Source organism: Chenopodium album, chromosome 27 (genome assembly GCF_948465745.1).
Source record: "Chenopodium album chromosome 27, dcCheAlbu1.1, whole genome shotgun sequence".
Classification (NCBI taxonomy): Eukaryota; Viridiplantae; Streptophyta; class Magnoliopsida; order Caryophyllales; family Amaranthaceae; genus Chenopodium; species Chenopodium album.
Genome location: NC_137860.1, coordinates 27,847,823 through 27,869,260, shown reverse-complemented (window position 1 = coordinate 27,869,260; position 21,438 = coordinate 27,847,823). Strand labels below are relative to the sequence as shown.

The following is a 21,438-nucleotide window of genomic DNA, read 5'->3' as shown; positions in this document are numbered from 1 at the left end:
ATGACATTAATATTCATCAACAGACCGCATAGCGCAGTGGATTAGCGCGTTTTACTTCGGATCAAAAGGTCGTGGGTTCGACTCCCACTGTGGTCGAATTTGTATTTTTGTTTGTGATCTATTTTAGTCGGCTTAATTACTATTTTTGCTTTATGCCGAAAACGAGGCTTAATATATTAGTGACTAGTTTTGAGTTTGGGCAATAGCTAAACTTAAGTTGGCTTAATTTTTGTAGACTTGTGAAATACGAATATATAAACTCAATAAATAATTTTAAAACATTAAGATAACTTGCGTTGGGTACGAGTGATTCACCTTGAAAATATCAACTTACCCAAAAAAACATTCATCATGAAAATAATTAGTAAAGTACAACCAAAATAAATTTAGCTCCCTAAATAATTGGACTGTCTTATAAAAAAATAATTTTTTTTTTTTTTAAAAAACAATTTTCTATCTCTAAGAACTCTATATAGAACAAGGAAAAACAATCTACTGATTTGAAGTGAAGAAAAAAACTAAAATAAAAAAAAATAAAAAAAAAAGCAAGTAGAAGCTTAGAGCAATAGAGATTAATAACTCAAATTTCAGTCAAATGTGCCGGTGGATCTTGACAAAAAAGATTTACATACATCAGTTTCTAGTAACTCATCTTTACATGGCAATGGCATTAGAATATATTATGTGTTATTACAGAAGCCAAAGAAATTATAGGCTCAAGTAAAATAATGCACGAGAAAAATCAATGATTAGAACCCAAGAAGGCGGACAATTTATCCGAGAGCTCTCACTGGCTACTAGTTCTTTTCCTCCGGGTAGTTTTCTTTACTGGTGCTGCAGTAGTATCAATAGCAGGCTCAGATTCTCGCTTTGGTTGGTTGTTAACAACTGTTTGAGTTTGGGATTCGGTTTCTTCCTCGGAGTCACTATTATTACCAGGCGCTTTTCGTTGCTTAGGCTTACCGTTAGATGCAGTTTTTGAGGAATTTACTTCAGCTCTCAATCTTAAAATTTCACCCTTTGCAGAAGCTAAATCATCTTCCAGTTTTCTGGCTTTCTTTTGCAAATTCTCTCTTTCAGTACCAAGCCTCATGATAACACTCTGTGCATCTTCAAAATTTTCTAGGGTTAATCTGGCAGCCATCTTTTCAGTTTCAAGAGAATTGTTGAGGAATTCTTTTTCCTCCTCGAGAGTGGAAATTCGGGACTTAGACACCTCAAGATCTTTAGAAAGCATCAATGCTTGTTGATTCATCTCATCAAGTGATCTAGTTGCTTCATTGAGACTGGTCTCGAGAGATTTTCTTGCTTCCTTGTCCTCCAGTATTTGGTTTTCCAAGGTTTGTACTTCATTATTCAAGGAAGCAACCATCTTCTTTTCCTCTGTCAAATCATTCGTTGCACTTTCAGCCTTTTTATACACTTCAACCAATTCCTGCTGAAGGTTATCACAATTTTTAGATGTGGCTGTCAAATCCTTAGACACAGTTTCGAGCTCCTTTTTAGTTCTATTCAGAGCCTCCTTCACTGAACTTAGCTCCCCAGCTAGTGTTTCTGAATGTAAAGTAGCCTCATTTAGGCTTCTCTGAAGCGACTCCCTTGCTGTTGAAAACTCTGCCTGAACTTTCGAGAGTTCAGCCTCAAGCCCTGAAGACAACTTTCGCGACTCTTCTAATAGCTTATTCAGATCAGATGCTTCCATTTTTGATGACTCAAAAGCTTCTTTTGTCAGTTGAAGCTCCTGTTTTAAACTTTGCACAAATTTGGTTTCTTTATCAAGCAGTTCCATATAGTTGTCCCTGTCTTGAGTCAGATCAGATATCAAAGCCTGCTTAGCACTAGCTTCGTTCACAAGCAGCTCATACTTTTCTTTAAGTGCATTCAGTTCACTCTCTTTCTCCTCTAGAAGTCTCCTATCATCAGCTGTCTTTTTCTCAGATGATAACTTCAGATCATCATACTCATGCTCAAGCGTGTTGAGCTTTAATTTTAAATTGTCACGATCCACCGTCAAAGAATCAACCCTAACATTCAGATCGTCCAACATCGAATTCTTCTGCTCTAGTTCATTTTGATACTTCAACAGCTCTTCATTCAAATTTATAATCTGTGATTTAAGATCATCAACTTCATCCCTACTTTGTTTATAGGAAGAGTTCAACTCGGTCAGATCAGAATCCTTTTGTGCAAGAGAGGAGTTAAGGCCTTGTATAGTTTCCTCCTTTTCCTTTATTTCTGAACTCAACAAGTTAACTCTTTCTTGCAAGACTGCAACTGAGCCATCCTTCTCCCTCACTGTCTCTTCAAGTGAACCTTTTTCTTTTGCAGCTTTATCAAGTTTTACCCCAAGATCTTCAATATCGAGCTGCAGTTGTTCTATTTTCTGTTTTTCATCTTGTAGCTCTTGACCTAGCCCAGTTATTGTGCTGTTTGCCGACTCTAAACGATTTACCAAAGACAACTGCTCTTCTTTTGCTTTGTTAAGTAGCTTATCCTGTTCTTCCTGTTTGTATGATAATTTTGACTCAAAGTTCTTCTCCAAGGTTACAATGGCAGCATCCTTTTCCTTCAGTTGGTAGTTAAGCTGCAAGTTTCAAGACCGTTCAATAAGACAATAACACACTAAAAGAATTAACATGTTGCATCAAATATTTGGTGACATTTTAAAATAAGTTAGGTAATCAATCACATGAGGAAGCCTTAGAGACTAAATATACAGATGAAAGCAGACGTTTTGAAAAATAGAGGGAAAGGGAAGATTACCTAAAAATAATCAGTAAGAATAAATGAAATAGATAGTGGCTTGCTTACATATTCTATCTTCGCTTCTGATGTTGCCTTGTCCTTTCGCGCCAAAGAATAGAGAGCAGCAAGCACACCAGAACCAAGGAGTCCTATTGCATTTAATAGAGATAGAAAAGGATTCGATGATGGATTTTTTTGACGTGTTTGCTGCCAATAAAAATTCCTCATTTCAGCTAATAGCTAATTACGCCAGCACGGGAAAAAAGTTCATCAATTTGAAGTATTTATCACAAGGAAAGAAGACAAACAAACCTCAATGGCTAGATTTTCTTCTCCGCTTCTTTCTTTTTCTTCTGCTACAAAAGAAGTTACAGAACCATGTAAGAAACTCAGAACCATTAAAGCGTGTATACTGGTACATCTATCTTCCCCCAACCCCTAAATAAATAACCTCAAGATACCATCCCAAAAAACCCTGACAATGGTGAGTGTCTCTCCATGGAAATCCAACCAAGTGTGGCCAAAAAGATTGGAAAGCTATTGGCCAAAAGCCTTTGAGTCTCTCCATTGAGAGCCACCCAAGTTACACCCAAGAACCCCATTGTCACGATAGAACTAGTGCTCCAATTGCTCTCCTTAGTGAAACACTTGGAAAACTTCTCTAAATAACCATTGCACATGGTCTAAGAATCTTTTTTCCCAGAGGCAGATCTGCATAATTAGGACTGAGAGGTCCATTTTAAGCAGCTAATTCAAAACTTAAATCAAGAATGTTACCATGTTTCATTCTACACAGAAAACTATTAAACCCTCAATCTGCACCTTTCACACACGCTCATCTAAGAAGAAAATAGACAAGGGATTTGAAGATATCCAGCTACAATACGGAACTACGTATTTATTGGACTCAGCACAGACTAAGGCCCTGTTCTTTTGAGCTTCTGGGCAGAGCAGAGCAGATTTCAGCAGAGCAGAGCAGATTGAAGCAGAGCAGAGCAGAGCAGAGCCGAGCAGATCAGATCAGATTTCATTAATATTAATATTATTATTATTACTAATATTATTATAATTACTAATATTATTATTACTATTATTATTATTATTATTATTACTATTATTATTATTATTATTATTATTATTATTATTACTATTACTATTACTATTACTATTATTATTATTATTATTATTATTACTACTACTGTTGCTACTACTAATACTACTACTATTATAATCATTAAATTTTATTATTAAATATTAATTATAATTAATAATATTTATATTATTAAATATTAATTATATTATTATTATTAATATTATTATTATCAAATATTAATTATGTTATTATTAATATTATTATTATTAAATATTAATTATATATTATTATTATTAAATATTAATTATATATTATTATTATTAAATATTTATTATTATTATTAAATATTATTTATATATTATTATTATTAAATATTAATTATATATTATTATTATTAAATATTTATTATTATTATTAAATATTATTTATATATTATTATTATTAAATATTAATTATATATTATTATTATTAAAATATTTATTATTATTATTAAATATTATTTATTTATTATTATTATTAAATATTAATTATTATTATCATTAAGTATTAATTATTTATTATTATTATTATTATTAAATATACATTATTATTATAATAATTCAATATTAAGTATTAATTTTAAGCAGAGCAGAGCAGATTGAAGCAGAGCAGAGCAGATTTCAGCAGAGCAGAGCAAAGCAGAGCAGATTTCAGCAGAGCAAAGCAGAGCAGAGCAGCTCTAAAGAACGGGGCCTAAGTATTATTTTTCAACGCAGATCACCAAACCTATCTTCTCACCAATTCATGTAGGATACATGCATCTGAATGTCAAGATTGTCAACTGAGAGTTTTGGAATATGAACCCTAAGTTATTAATAATTCGTAATAAATAATAAATAAAAATTAATGGGTTCTTTGTCCAGAATTAAATTGTGAGGCCAATTTCTGGCAATGAGATAAGTGTCATCGATGAGCCAAGCTTATTAAGAAAGAACAAATTTAATCAGTTGAACGAACAATATAGTATACATTATTACCGAGAGAGGGGGGGGGGGGGGGGGGACAGTGCAGTAAGAACTACAAACAGCCTAAAACTGAGGGATACATCTCTGTTAAGGATCTATTTCAGTCTCAATCTCTCTTGATAAGAATAATGTAGCTTAAACATTCATCAACATCAACAACAACAACAAAGCCTTAGTCCCATAATGATTCGGGATGGGCTAACATGAATCAAATAAGGAACCGTCCGCAAAAATGTAATATAGAAAGAAAATGATACAATGAAAAGTGGACAAAAAATGAGAAAAAACATAGTAAGCAAAAAAGGGAGCAGTGTAAGAAAATGCCCAAAAAGAGAATATTAAAATTTTATTTTTGATAGTATGTGGGCCAAGGGGAGATAAAAGGAGAGGAAAAAATTCGAGTGAAAATAGTCAAAATACAAAAGTTTGAGAAAACCTTAACGAAGGAAATAAATAGACTTTGCAAAACACAATGAGTTTAGGAACCACCAAAAGAAAGACAGTATATATTTAAAGTCATGACATGTCCTCAACGTAAATTTTTTTCCTCTACCCTATCCCAATCCCATATTTTCCTTGATCCTCAAAAAACTCATATCACTCTCAGCCACCATTCCTCCAAGTTTTCTAAGGGCTTCCCCTACTACCCCTCACAAGTCACAATCCCATCACTTTGCCACTCTTCAAGCCTCCTTAACAGAGCCTCACTTGATCTCCGCTTTACATGGTCAAACTACCATCGGTGATTCTCCCTCATCTTGTTCTCAACAGATGTAACCCCTACTTTCTTCCAAATTATCTTATTTCCCAACCGACCCTGTCTAAAATTCCTCCAAGGACTTTCACTTCCTTAAATAAATTAATAGCAGGACAATTCAGATCAACATCACCTTCACCTACTTAAATATCATCATTTGAGAGGATCGTGGAATCCCTCAGTCCCTAGGGCCTAGAGTCCTAGACCATTACTGCTTCTTACAGTTTGAGTTTGACTATAAGACAATATGTTTCCTAAGATTTGACCACCACATGAGGATATGCTAAAGAGGGAATTGAGTTGGCCACAAGTGAGGAACTAGTTTCTAGGCTTTGTCCTTCCTCCGGTCGGGAGTGATCAACAATTATGACGGACAATTCTCTAGGTCTCACCAAGATGAAACAAAAAGAAAAAAGAAAACACAATAAGAATTCACATAAACAAGCCTTGCACCAATATATCTGCTCATCTTTTGCAAATAAAAGAACATATAGGTGATAATGTGTAACAGTTCAAGCTTGCTGTTTATGGCAGCTTCAAGGAGGCAACCTCCAGCTCTAATAGGAAGACAGAGAGAGAAAGAGAGGAAATAAAGAGAAAGGAGGAGGATTATTATCATTCTCAACATAAGGATCAATTACAGCTCGTCCATTATATATATCAGCAGCTAACAAATGAATTGGTTGGTAAGCAACTGTAAATTTAACAAAATTCCTACTTCCTAGTTTAAGGAAAAGAGAATAACTCCTATTCTAGTAATACTCCTATTACATAATGTGACATTAGAACCATATCAAACAGGAAAGATATAAGGAGTGTCCAAGAGATATTTTAGATACTAGGAACCATAATGACCTAATCATTTATAGATCTGCAAGTAGAGAGAATATGAGAAATCAGAATACACCAGGCTACGAAATGCACAGGTAGCAAACAGAGGTAGCCCAAAGCACTAAAAAATTATATTAGGAAGTTGGGAAGAGATAGTGGTTTGAACAGAACTAAAAAAAATCTACAGCCTGCAGAAAGATGGGAAAACAGAATCCAGACTACCCACTATCTAGGCAGTCAAGGGTAATCAAGAAGATGAAAGATGATGTAATGGCTAGTCCTCACCTCCTCTCTTTCATCAGACTGCAAGTTTCACGTATGCCCCTCTAAAAATCTTTGATAACTAACAGGAAAGAAGGACAAAAACAAACCATAAATACTCAAGGACTTAGCTCCACATCAAAATATCTTTGCTGGTCATGAAGACTCTTAGGCATGTCGCATTGTCACTTGAAAGCATTGAAACCTTGAGATTAGGCCAATAATAATCTACAAAATCCTTTGAGCAACAAATAAACCTGCTGCTGATCCACTTCCTAATTCTATACCTCACTGTCAAATAGCACATTCTTTCACCACCACCAAATCTTCTCTCACCATCATTCGAAAGGATTATAATTCCATCTGAAACTATATTTTGTATGCTGATCCTTCACAACCATCATATTCCTGTCAATTGATCACCCAAACATTGCCTAACTTACTTTCCATATGTATGCTGATCCTTCACAACCATCACATTCCTGTCAAAAAGATCACCCAAACATTGCCCAACTTCCTTTCCTTGTGATTTGGAATAACATTGAAAAGCCGACGAATTATTAGTTAATCTTTCCCCCATTTACCCCCAACCTCCTACAAAGATTCTAATACTACAACAACTGAAAATTCAACTACACTATTTCACATCAATATGACTGAGAAAATAACAATTCAACACAATATAGTAAAAGATGAAATAGTAACAAACAATTCAACATACAAACACAGTGAAAATACATGCAGAATTCCAGAGTTAAAGAGCATGAAACACCAGATTAAAACCCAGAAAAATCACAGCATTTAAACAAAAATAATCAACACCCATTTCATCAAATACCAAAATTAGCAAATACATCAAACTATTCCAAACAAAAATTTAAAATCAATACCCTAAAACAGATTTACCAGAGGCAAAAGCATCATTATTCCAAGGCAAAAGGGGGAAAACTGAGATGCCCAGAAGCAACAAAGCTCTCCTTTTGCAGGAATCAATATCTTGTGTGGTCAATTGGCGATGCAAAGAAGCCATTGGAACTCTGCAATTTTTATTATTCCTCTTTTTACCCTCTGCATTTCGAAGGTAGAGGAAGAGTGGACGAGAAGAGAGAGAAAGAGATGAAGAAGAAGAAGGATGAGAAGGAGGAGGAGAGAGAAAATGGTGAAGAGGAGAGTGTAAAAAGTGAGAGCTTCCCATTGTTAAGTGTCAATCAACAATGGCGGAATTGGATGATTTTGTTGTTTCTGAGATAGAGAAGAGCTCAGAGACTGACACCTTGGTTCAATGGTTTGGTTTTATTGATTCTTTCTATCTCTATTTTATTTTATTTTATTTTTCTCTACAAATAATAAGATGAGGAAATGTGGATGAAATCTAAAAGTATGGAATTGAATAAATATTGGAATGTGATACTGTGTTATCAGTTTGTTGTCACCTGAGAAATTTTTGGAGCCCTTAAAAACCCCTTTTAGCCATGTCTAAAGGATAGAAGTGAGTGAGTTGAGTGAGGGTCAGTTCTTATACGTTAAAATTCAGTTCAGTTCAGTTCAACAGTTTAGCTCCTAATTTCTTTCTCTTATAAAATATTCATTTCATTTCATTTCAGTTCAGTTGAATGAGAACCGGCCCTGAGTGATGATTAAACACTTTAATAAAAAAAAATTTAACAAAAAATAAATAAAAGGTTATCTTTATCGCATATCATAAGTATATAAGATATTAGACTCATAAATTGAGATAAAATTATTAGTCATTATATTACCTTAATACACCCCTCAACAAAGCATTATGAATTTATGATGCATTAATCAAACAAAACAAAATATTAATTACATTCAATTCATAATTCAGACACATAAATAACATAAACGAGTTGTTTTATGTCTCCATCCATCATGATGCCCTCTAAATGTGTCATAAGTGTTATTTATAGGTAATTCGATGGGAAGCTCAAAAGAAAAAACCCACGTATAAAGAGAGGAAAAAGGGTGGGTGAAACACTGAAACTCATTGTTTCATGTAGCTTAAATACTTATGTTTTACCTTGCATATATATGGGAGCATCTCTTTACGAGCATGCCCCCACTAATCTCCCCGATTAACAAACCATGTATATCCCATGGCATAAAAAAATTGTACAAAAGCAACTTGCACAATCAGAAAAAGTAGGCATGCCATGTCATCTACGAAAAGTAATGTTTGTTACATTCGAATTGACAATGTTGTGTTAAATTAACCCATGATTAGAAGATTCAGATGCTGCTATAGACCCTAATTGGATTCAGGCTATGGAAATGGAAATTCCAACATTGCAGGCAAACAGAACATGGGTGTTAGTTGATCTGTCAAAAGGGAAGAAAGCAATTGGTTGTAAATGGGTTTAAGGCTGATGACACTATAGAGAGGTTTAAGGCTCGTTTAGTGCGCAATAGTACTTTTCAGTTCACTTTTTCCCCTTTCTTCTGCAAACATACTAAAAAGGTGAGTGAAATTGAGAGGTTCAACAATGGCGATGCTCATTTTTTTCAGCTTGTATGTGCTTGTCCCTTAATTTTATCACCCTACTTTATTGCATCTTCCTTAATTTTCTAATCCTAATTTAAATATTGTTGTAACTCTTGTAAGTTGAAAATGTAGTGGAAATTAAAAAAAAGCATCTGAACCCATCTCGTATTAATGTCGGAGATTTGCACTAATAAAACATAGCACAACGGGTACACCAACAAAAATTATACAAAAGATAATGAAGATTCGGTACCCATTCACTCCCGATTTCAGCTTCGAGAGGTGAATTTGTCGAAGAAATGCGGTGAGTGGAAAGAGAATGAGGGAGGTTTACGGTGATTGATGATGACAATGGGCATTAGGGTTTAACCCAAGGTTACCTAGGCGTGAATAAGCGTTTGTGTACTGTCAAGTGGTATAAAACTTACTTTCCGACTTTACCCTTGCTTTTGCAACGCAAAATTACAAAATTAAGGATGGATAAATATTTCTAGTTTATTTAGGGGATAAGCTTGAATTCTTTTTCATTACCTAATGTTTAAACATGAGCTAGAACGCCTAAAAGGTTTAGTGGAACACATACGTGAACTATTAGGGGTTGGACTTGCATATGTGTTCCTTATTCTGATTTAGGACCTATCTTTTTTTATTTTCTCATGAATTGCGGAATTTTTGACTTGTCATTATTAGCGAGATTTCTTAGTCGTTAGCCCGTTACAAATCAATTACTACTTTAATTGATCCTTGATTTTGTTATGGGTTCGATTATGTTCCGTGATTTACTCCTCTAATTAATTGCTACCTGTTTTTATTCTCCATGTCTAGCTTATTTTAACTCATTCCTTCTTCAAACCGAAATACACATAAATCATCACACATTTATTATCTAAAAAATAATATTTTCTAGTTATGAGCAAAAACGATAATTTTCATTCGTTAATGGTTAATGTACACAATATGCAAAGTGGTGCTAATTTTAGAGGGCAATCGCAAAGTTGGCACATAGTTCGATGGACATATTTACTTATCTGGTTAAAACCAATATCCTCACTACTCAAGTGAACCAACGTATTGAAGGAGTTATGTCTTCGATAAGTGCAATTACTAGATATATCAAGGATCACTATTATGGAGATAATAAGTTCATTCTATTGGGGCGTCATCCTCTGTTGCTAGACTATGAGAGATGATCTTTGGACTAGTCAAATAATCCAAAGCCCTTTAGAATGAATCCTATATTGGTCACACACAAGGGTATTGGGTTAAGCAAGTAAGAGGCCCATTAATGGGCCTCATGAGCAATTAACTAATCATGAATTGGATTGGGCTAGCATAGTTAGATTGGAATTAGGTTTTGGGCTTTTGACATGAGCTCTTATTTAGAGATGAGATCTATAAATAAGATCCATGCCTAGGGTTTGAAGTAAGCCGTCATAATTCACACACTGTGAATTTTGACATCAAGGCAACCAATCCCAAAACCCCAATCCTTTCTCTAACTCACGGCTCCCCCTCCTCCCCTTTGGACTCACGGCCGTCCACCCCTTGGTGGCGCGTGTGGTGGTTCGTGGTGGTTCTTGGTTAGTATGTCACTCTTCTCCGTAGAAGGTCAATTGAAGGTTTCAATTGCAACTAACTAGCATTAGTGGAGGTCTTAACTTGTGCCCGTGGACCAAGTAGAGGAATCACGCTTGAGGTTCTTTATCTCCCCTTGTTCTTGCTCGATCGCACGTGGAATCACGCTTCAAAGGTACAATTATGTGTTCTTTATGTGTTATGCAATGATCCTTGGTTTAGGTGCTTTATGAATATGATTCATGTTATTTCCGCTGCGTAGTACCTATAAACCCCTACAGTGGTATCAGTTAGCCTATTGCATTTACGCATATTGCCAATAATTCTTTGATAATCCACAATTTTAATTCAATTAGGAGGGAGAATAATTAATTATGGTTCAATCTTTATATTAAATGGAGATTTAATTTTTGGAATATGATTAAATATGATTTAATTGCTCAATTTTCTTTCTATGCCCTAGTCGAATTATTTTAACCCTAAAGCCCTAATTAATTTTTCGAAATTTTGGTGTTATGAACCCTAATTTTTCGAATTTAATTGTGTTATTTTCATATTATTTGATTTTATTTTTCATACTTAAAAGGTTTTGGTTTGATTAATTAATCATATAAAAATGTTTTATGTGATTTAAGAATTGAATTTTATGAAAACCCCAATTTAATTGAAATAAGGATTTTGATTAATTTTGAATTAAGCATAAAATGTTTATGTTTAATTTAATTAAGTCACCAAAATTAATTTTGCAAAAGTTGTATAATTAATTTAACTCAAAAAAAAAAAGAGGTTGAGTGGGAGCAACCACGGCTGGGCGGCAGAACCACCTGCTGGTGGGCCACGGTGGCTGCTCCGGTGGTCAGCGGGGATGGCCGAGCTAAGGGAGGTGCAGCACGAAATTGCTGTTGAGGCTGGTGGCGTGGCTGGGCATTCTGCCTGGTTGCGTGACTGGCCGCGGCTGCGGCTGGGCTTCGGCCTGGCTGCGGCTGAAGCTGCGTGTGGCTGGGCGGATTGCTTAGTCACGGCGAGGCAGCTCAGGTACTTTAGGGCAGCTCGGATTTTCCACGGGTGGTGGTTGAACAGTGCAAGCATTGCACGTCTAGCTGCTGCCTCGGTGGCTGCGTGGCTGGGCTTAATGTCTGGCTGCGCTAGCTGGGTCTCCGCGGTAGCTGCGGTGGTCGGACTTTGGTCTGGCTGCTGCAGTCACGGTTTTTCCAGCAGATTTCAAAAAAAAAAATGTTTTTATTAAATAAATTTGTTTTAAAGATAATTTCAAAATAAAATATGATTTTATTTTGGATAAAATCAAATTTCAAAAGTTGGTTTTTGATAATTATCCTTAATTAAGGTTGTTAATTTTGGATAGGATTTGTTAGAATAATTTGAGCATATTCCAAAAAGATAAAGATTGATTTAAATAATGTGATTATCCCATAATTATTTTTGGATATAATTGATTTAAAATATTGTGATTGGCTAGTAATTAGGATAGAATTTCCTAACTTTGTTAGGATAATCTTTGAGGATAAATATGATTTATCTTTTAAGATTAAAATACGATTTGATTCTATCTCATGACTAATTTAGAATATATGATATTTTATTGATGATCATGAATAATATATGATATTATCTAATTGCATTAATTAAAATATGAGATATTTTGGTGCCATGTTTCCTTAATTGTGAACATTCGATGTTGTAGTTTAGGAAAGCATGATGAGTGATTTATTATGTGGCAATTTTATAATATATGATGTTGTTTATTGCTATATAATGACTAGTATGGCCCAGTAGATTGCTAAATACGATCTGCGCATCGTGATGTATTTTTGTAATCTTAGTACGGTCTACGAACCGATAAAGTATTTTGTAATTTTATTTTATTTTATTTAAGTAGTAGATAGAATAGAGTAGAATTACAGGTTGCAGATAATCCAAGAAGCCCATGAAGTGAAGGCCCAAAGGAGCAAGGTGGATGAGATCCATGAAGATTCAAGTGGGAGTATTTACTTTATTAGTTCTCTTAGGATTAGGGGTCATGCTAAGTCTTATTTATGCATTCAGTATTTTATGCATGTTAGATTTTATTGATGTTTTGTGATGATGCGCTAGAGTTCACTATTTAATCACAACATAATAAATCTAGATCCCAGTAATATTGATGCAGCTTTTCCAATTAAAAACCCGACGAAACCTTCGATCGTTTATGATAGGTCGGCCCTCAGCAGAGCATCATAATATATCTTGGGGAAGTGGGGGTAGGACCGCATATCTACACTTTTAATTGGTTATATTCAACAAGGTTACCTAAAGCGTTTAGAACCTTGAAGCTAAGGGTAATAATTAAACATGTGATGGTTAATTATTCAACCAAGAGTTAAAAGAGTTGTAATCAGTAAAGAGTTTACTCACCTTGAAAATGTAATGATTGATGGCAGGGCCTCACTCTGGTCAATTATTGCACGAATAAAGGATCTTGGAATCACTTAATTCAAGTTGGGATCACTTAAATTGAATGGAGTGTTTTAAAGTTACCAATTTAATTCGCTTTTGGCACTTTAAATTTAATAAACATAATTGAATTTTACGTTTACTTAAAAGTAACATGTCGTTCTAATTTTACTATTATATATAATCTCCTCGATTGAAAATAAAGTTGAGAAACGTTCTCAAAAGTTTAAAAGATAATCCATAAACCTATATTCCAATTTTGCTAAGATTATTCTAAAAGGCAAGTTTTAGAAATTCATGTCACATGTCTAAGGTTGGTTTTATTCAAAATGTTTGAGTAAAATACCAACACATCTTCATTTTGAAAAATGCTTCAAGGGATATAATGAGATAAGAGGTACAATCCCTCAAAAGACAAGTGTACGTACAAGTCCAATAAAATCTCTTATCTTCAATATGATTGAATATAAGAAAGTGATTGGAAATCTCTATGATCAAAAGTTGATCAAATGACAGTATTCTTCATCTACTTTATATAGAGTTTAATACTCGATTAAACTCAAATATAAATAATGATAGAATAGACTTAGCAAAATCATGAAAAATACTTAAAGTAGTTGAGCAAGGTATCATTTTGAACCTAAAAGAAATGTTCTAAGTGGCTCAAAGGGAAAGGTTTAGGAATATATGAGGATTGCATTAAGATGTTATAGGCCAAGAAATGCAAACAAGTTGCTACTTCTCAAAACTAGAACTACTTACATGCTAAAAGTTGTTATGAACTACAAATGTTTCAAATTAAATGGACCAATTCCAATTGATTAGAAACTACCTCATATAGTTGGAAGTTAAAAGAATGGAAATGTTCCAATTTAAGAATTATATTATAGAAATTGATTTAGCATATTGCTACTTCTTGGACATATGATGTCTTGTTTAGATCACTCATTGCACAATTTGATTGAACTAAAGGAAGAATATAGCTAAAGGAGGAATAAATCTACAAGTTTAGAAGCAAATGTTGCTACTTCACAAGTAGAATCTACAAGTCTGGAAGCCAAAGTTGCAACTTTACAAGTAGAACCAGTATTTCACCACTAATAATTGGCTAGAATTAAATAAATGTTATTCATTCTTGTCATTATCAAAACACCATTCAATGTTAGTAATGACTAAACATCGAATATTCAGAACGTTAAATAAATGTTATTCTATGCTTCTTTGGGTCATAATGTGTTTTGGATTGCTAAATGGGTTTAAAGTTCTATATGATAGAAATAATTAAACCATTTCTATATATATAAATTGTCTCTAATAAGTCAATTAATTCAAATGAAAATGAAAATGAAAATTGCATGCGGAAGATCCAAAGGGATGGACTTTCAATATCATTGGATTATGAATCCATTGATATATGTAATTATCATTCTAATTTGAAACTTTGACTAAGTCACCATTTAGAGAAATGATGATGAGAACTCAAGGTCGAATACATATCGATGTAAGAAAACCAAAGATTCAAAGGCTAGAGACGGACAATGAAACTTCATTTGTGATATGATCACTTGTGTTTAGTTGAAGCATAAAAGTGAACATTTTGAAAAGTTCAAAATTTTCAGTATGAAGTTCAGCATCAACTTGACAAGAAAATGATTACATTACAATATGATTGTAATTGTGAAAATTTAAGTCAAGACATGTACTTGGCAACACATTCGAAATATTGCGATATGATCGTAATAATGGAATTTAAGCCAAGATCTTGATAAACATCCAAGAGTTGTGAAATCGTTTTACAACAAACTCCGAAAGAAAACCTTGAGAAGTGTTTATGAAGGGAGCTATCAACCTATATGAGATATGTTTTGATAATGGATGTAAATTACCTATCTTCCAACCATTGTTCAAAGGGAATCAAAGGATATACTTTTAAGATGAGCTACAAAACTAAACAAAAACTACATAGGTCAAATCAAAATGTAGCAAAAGGCTTCATATGTGATATGGATAAGAAGAGTTCTTATAAAGTCTTTCTACAAAATAAGGAATAAAAGTTGTATTGAAATGTTTAATGCACGTTCTATTCCTATATAGAGCACGGGGTACTACTACACAACCATACTTAGCACAAAATGTTTGTTGCTCAAGTAGGTGCCCTTATGGAAATTGTTCCAAAAGGTCAAGTGGGAGTAGTGTAAATCTCAAAAGAGTTTGAGAAAAGCAACAAACAAACATGGCTCAAACCATGGTTGGTTCACCCTATGCAAAATGTGCCTCCTCAAAAGGCAAGGGGAGTATAAGAATCTCGAAAAGTTCGAGAGCCTTGAAAGAGTTCAAGAAAAGTGAATTCGAAAATCTTGAAGAAATTCGAGAAGTAATCGAATAAAAGCAACAATATGAGCATGATTCACCTCATGTTACAAATGACAACGTGTGGTCTCATTAAGTGTAATGGGATTAATAACCATGTGTCGAAGGTAGTACATTCCAAGTGCACATCCTCTACTGTCGTTTCTCATTGAAAACTAAATTAAACAAAGTTGTTGTATGAGTTTCAATTGTTGCATAAGAACCCACAATGATGACTAGCATATGTAAAACTTAGTCAGAGAAATATGATTTCATATTGACCAAGAGTTCTAAAATATTTATTTTGGAACATGATGATTATGCAAGTAATAAAGATGATTTGACAAGTTATAACTCCAAGTGGTTTAAAACCAGGAAATCTGAAGTAGATTCTAATTATGTAAGCAAGTGTAAGACACTTGAGTAATTTGCTTAAGTTGGGTGAAACCCAATATAAGCAAAACAGACAAGAAAGAAAAATGTTTTCTAACTAAACCAAAGACTTGTTAAAGGATTCAACTAATTCACAGTATGACTATGATTACGATGAAACCTTTACATGTTGCAAAGATCTATTAAAGATATTTAGTGATTACTACCTTATGAGATTTGGTAAATGGATTTCAAAACTTTTTCTTGAAATTGTTCATGAAATAAGATTTGTATATGATACAATCAAAAGTTTGAAGATCCAATGATCTTAGGGATGCATAAAAGATCCATAATGGATTGAAGTTAATTAGCATCAGGGAGTTAATGTTCTTAATTTTGTGAGTTAATCAAATCGTTTGATGTTCTTGTAAAATGAAGAAAAGGTCTTGTGTGTACAAGATGTTTAGTGGGAGCTATGAAGTCTTCTTGGTATAGTACAGAAAGCAATTATTGAAGGATCAAAAGATGGCTAATGCATTTTGTATGAAAACCTTGAAGAAGAAGATGAGTACATTTGGGATTCAAGATCTATATAGATAGATCTCGAAGGATGTTTGAGTTTTGGTTAAGAAACTTATATTGATAAGATTCTTATAAGGTTCAACATTATATTGAAAAGAGTTTCAATCCCATGTGACATGGCACGTTGCTTAATGATTCAATACCTTGAGAAAGGTTGATGAAATTAAGATTTTGAGTGATGATCCTTATGCAATTCGCAAAGGATGCATCATGCATACCATGGACTATACTCGTCTATTTGATTCACGTGTTCTTAGAACAAGTGATGGTAGATTACAATCTAAATCCAATGTAACGTTGGAATACAAATTAGAAATTCCAAAGTTCCTTGCGAAAGGGAGAACGAAAATTCTTAGTGTATGGAGATGAAAATGATTATAAAATTTAGAAATTGCAAAATTCATGTTTATGAGAATGTCTCATAAACTCTACTTTCTAAACCCCTTCCATGACCAAGGTATGAGAGTCATACTAAGGTTCTTGGATTGAAGCAAGTTATGTAATTTTAGTTGTGTATGTTTTGAGAAAGCATATTACAAAAGTAAATACATTAGCTTGCAGAATTATGTTTATCAATTGAAACAAAGTTTCAATCTTATTTAATCATGGTTTCAAGATTAAATAAAATGTCCAAAATAATTATGAATTGATGGGCTCACTAGGTTGATGACCTTTTGAATGAAACCCCACAGGTGAACTAAATTCATATATTATTTAAGTTCCTAGTTCGGAATCATTAAACTGGACATAAATGATTTCCAATGGACTAGCATGTTAAGATTGATTGGATAGCGCAGTTTCATGGGCTATAGGAGCGTAGTGATGCTCGGTCAATCACATGGATATGCATGAATGATGCATGATCGAACTATAGACCTACTTTGAAGTTCAAGTATAGAGCTTCCGGATATATTAGTGGATTCCTTTGACATGAGTGGAACATTGATCTCATTCAATGGATGTTATAACTGTGGTACATTCAAACGTCTGCCCGTAACTGGAGATTATAAAGGGTGTTTCCCGGTTATTTCAGAAGTTGAGTGGGAGCTTTGGTTGCCATAAGATTGGATTGAGTCTACCTATTTAATTAGGAATGTGTCTTGGCCCCTTGAAGAGGGAGAATTCAGAAAATGCATGGCCGCGCTCAAATGTGTTACATAGTAACCATTTGTTTTGTAATTCTAACTCAGATTTCAAGAAAAGATTTGTAGATTAATAGGATCACGACATAAGATGCAATCATATTATCAAATCGACACACATTGACTTAAGGAATTTGAATATTGCGCACTTGTCTCAGACAAGTGGGAGATTGAAGGAGTTATGTATTCGATAAGTGCAATTACTAGATATATCAAGGATCACTATTATGGAGATAATAAGTTCATTCTATTGGGGCGTCATCCTCTGTTGCTAGACTATGAGAGATGATCTTTGGACTAGTCAAATAGTCCAAAGCCCTTTAGAATGAATCCTATATTGGTCACACACAAGGGTATTGGGTTAAGCAAGTAAGAGGCCCATTAATGGGCCTCATGAGCAATTAACTAATCATGAATTGGATTGGGCTAGCATAGTTAGATTGGAATTAGGTTTTGGGCTTTTGACATGGGCTCTTATTTAAAGATGAGATCTATAAATAAGATCCATGCCTAGGGTTTGAAGTAAGCCGTCATAATTCACACACTGTGAATTTTGACATCAAGGCAACCAATCCCAAAACCCCAATCCTTTCTCTAACTCACGGCTCCCCCTCCTCCCCTTTGGACTCACGGCCGGCCACCCCTTGGTGGCGCGTGTGGTGGTTCGTGGTGGTTCTTGGTTAGTATGTCGCTCTTCTCCGTAGAAGGTCAATTGAAGGTTTCAATTGCAACTAACTAGCATTAGTGGAGGTCTTAACTTGTGCCCGTGGACCAAGTAGAGGAATCACGCTTGAGGTTTTTTATCTCCCCTTGTTCTTGCTCGATCGCACGTGGAATCACGCTTCAAAAGTACAATTATGTGTTCTTTATGTGTTATGCAATGATCCTTGGTTTAGGTGCTTTATGAATATGATTCTTGTTTATTTCCGCTGCGTAGTACCTATAAACCCCTACACGTATTTTATGGCAAGTTTTAATGACCAAAGAAATCGTTGTTATGGTGTTGTAGACAATCTTTTCGCCAACATGTTTAATTGATTGTAATAGTGGGGGATAGCTCAAGTGGTTAGAGCTCCCCTCCCAGTCCAGGTGATACTGGGATCGATTCTCATCACCCGCCCTTGTGGCTCTCTATACACTAAAAAAAAAATTTGCTTGTCTGTCTTAATGCGCATCGATGTTGTTGCTACCTATTACGACATACTAAGGCACATATACTGATATACATCCCATTGTGACCTGAAATAGCTCTACCTAGACTTACTTCACCCTACAAAGTACAATCCTCGTTCAACTAAAGCAATACAAATTTAAGAGTTGATGATGTTGCTCTATAAATTCCGATCACAAGCTTTATGATTTCAATATCACCTTTAAACACTTCAACATAAATACAAGCAATTAAACTAGTTGACATTCACTTTTTAACTGGATAATCTTGTCGCCCAATCTCGTACAACTATCTCTTGGCTCGAAGTAAGAGCCAACATGTGATCTGATGACATGAACGGTAACTGATTAGCTGAAGCACAAAAATGAGATCATCACCATCAGCTGGCCGAGGATAACGCACTCAGCTCACTTTAGCAGGGGACACATTCCCTGCTTCTCCTTCCTAAATCTTCAAGGAAACCCCTTTTTCTCTCTCATCCAAATTTGTTAAGTTTTCCCTTTTTAATTTCATCTGAAACCCTTGACTGCTATTAAAATAAACAAATTTCCACCAAAATGTTATTTGGGGTTTTTCAATACCCTTGAAATTGGGCGCTAATCAATGTCAATTTCCAATCAAGAACTGTAATTTTTGTGGGAATTTTTTCTGGGTCAAAAAGATGCAATCTTTGAGGTGAGATTCTGGAATTTTTTTTTCGTTTTTTAGTCTATATAATGGAGAATTTTTGTGGGTTATTACTGAATCTTGAGATTTTTAGGGTATTTGTTTTGTTGTTTGTTGTAGATTTCCTTGATGTTTCAATAAAGGGTTTTGAATTGCATGTACATTTCATTTGTAATTCTGAGCAGATTTGATTAGTTTAGGTAGGAATTTAGCCTTTTTATGGAAGGATTTTGAGGTCTGATTGAAGATGCATTGTGGGTTGTTTGGAAATTTGGTGCAGAAATTCATATAGTTGCAGTAAAAACAGGCCTGAATTGTAAAATTTTGATTTAAGGTTATCCTCTTGTGGTTGGAATGCAATCTTAATAAAACAGTTTGAGCCTTTGAGGGTAACTTGTGATTTTGTTGCTTTGATTGAGAGTTAATTGAAAATGGATGATGATAAGGATAACGGTTCTAGGCATATTCCGAAAGCATATGGTCAGAATGACCAGCAAGAGTATGGCTCCTTGCTCCGCCCCAAGGGTTCTGGATTCGGTGATAGGTATCGTAGGGAGAGTATTCAATATCCCGGTGATGAGGAGGAAGATATAGAAGATGAAGAATTAGGGGAAGAAGATGTGGAAAGGAATGGTGTTCGAATGATAGGCAAAGATACTTATGATGATGAGGAGGACGAGGAAGAGGAGGGGGAAGAGGACGAGGAGGATGACTCTGATGATGAAGAGGAGGAGGACAATGATGATCATGAGGATGGTAAAAGATTTGATGGGAAGGCAGAGGATATCAGCAATGGAAAGCCTAGAAAGAAGCGGAAATTAAAAACTATAATATCGAATTATGAATTTGCTCCGCGTGTGCCCACCCCTACCGTTCAGAAAGCTACATTGCCTCAAGCTCAACCAACATCGAGTGGGCAAAATTCTGTGGGAGATTGGACTGAAAAAGAGACTTTTGCCTTATTAGATGCATGGGGAGAGCGGTTTCTTAGACTAGGTAGGAAGAGTCTTCGTTCAGATGAATGGCAAGAAGTTGCAGAAAAGGTGTCACAGGAGACAAATGTTGAAAGAACTGATGCTCAATGTCGAAATCGATTGGATACATTGAAGAAAAAGTACAAAAAAGAGAAAACCAGGTTGACAGCAGGTGGAAGTGGCGTTAGCCAGTGGGTTTTCTACAGAAGGATGGATATTTTGATGTCTTCTCCACATCAGCAAACTGGCCTTTCATGTGGAATTGACTCGGGGGAGTATGTATTTATGAACTCTAACGTGTACTTGAATCATGCGAATGGATTGGATGAGATGAGAGATAGTCCGGGAAATTCAGATTATCTGAGAGATGAGGACGGCAATGATACAGATGGACTCCCACCTAAGGGAAAGAAGAATAAAGGGAGAAGAGTTGACAGTTCTTCTGTCCAATTGCTCGCTGATTCTATTGAGAAATTCAGTGAGATATATGAGAAGATTGAAATTAATAAGAGAAAGCAGATGGCAGAGTTGGAAAACATGAGGATGGATTTCCACAGGCAACTAGAAACACAGAGGAGGGAAATTCTGGAGAGAGCTCAAGCCGAGATTGCAAAAATAAGGCAAGGTGATGATGATGATGAAGAAAATGATCTCTCTGCTGAAAACCTCAGTGGATAATGATCTAATATGTAGTGGTTAGTATTCAGTTGTAGCTCGTAAATAATGTAATTCATGTTCATCAATTGCCTGCTAAATGTTGTACCATATTCTGTAATAGGGGGTTAGCATGAACATGTTGTATTTTTACAGGTTCAGGCACCTCATTTGACAGTTTATCAGAGTTTCTTAGGTTAAAAGTCAATTCAAAGATTTCAAACGCTTGGCAGAACCATATGTATTCAGTATTCCAAATCAATGGAATTTTATAACTATAATGCCTGTTTAAGTCCTTTAGGCCTGCT

At 34.8% G+C, this 21,438-nt stretch overlaps 2 protein-coding genes and 1 non-coding gene across 4 annotated transcripts; 2 read left to right on the top strand and 1 right to left on the bottom strand.

Moving 5' to 3' along the window:
* The first annotated feature begins 22 nt into the window (after positions 1-22).
* TRNAR-UCG (transfer RNA arginine (anticodon UCG)) lies at positions 23-96 on the top strand. Its single transcript has one exon. It is a non-coding gene; the product is annotated as a tRNA-Arg (tRNA).
* A 454-nt stretch (positions 97-550) lies between these two features.
* LOC145619306 (MAR-binding filament-like protein 1-1) lies at positions 551-8,063 on the bottom strand. Of its 2 annotated transcripts, none has more exons than XM_081673974.1 (4): positions 7,598-8,063; positions 3,058-3,101; positions 2,812-2,952; positions 551-2,584 (listed from the first exon to the last, which is right to left on the bottom strand). In XM_081673974.1, exons 1-4 carry the CDS (start codon positions 7,884-7,886, stop codon positions 788-790), a joined length of 2,271 nt encoding a protein of 756 aa, XP_081530100.1. In that variant the 5' UTR covers positions 7,887-8,063; the 3' UTR covers positions 551-787. The 2 variants fall into 2 exon arrangements, with proteins under 2 accessions (XP_081530100.1, XP_081530101.1); XM_081673975.1 differs by having other exon boundaries at positions 3,058-3,098; positions 7,598-8,062.
* An 11,053-nt stretch (positions 8,064-19,116) lies between these two features.
* Positions 19,117-21,411, top strand: LOC145621483 (trihelix transcription factor ENAP2-like). Its single transcript, XM_081676216.1, has 2 exons — positions 19,117-19,511; positions 19,783-21,411. The coding sequence occupies exon 2, from the start codon at positions 19,934-19,936 to the stop codon at positions 21,152-21,154; it is 1,221 nt and encodes a 406-aa protein (XP_081532342.1). The 5' UTR covers positions 19,117-19,511; positions 19,783-19,933; the 3' UTR covers positions 21,155-21,411.
* The last annotated feature ends 27 nt before the right edge of the window (positions 21,412-21,438 follow it).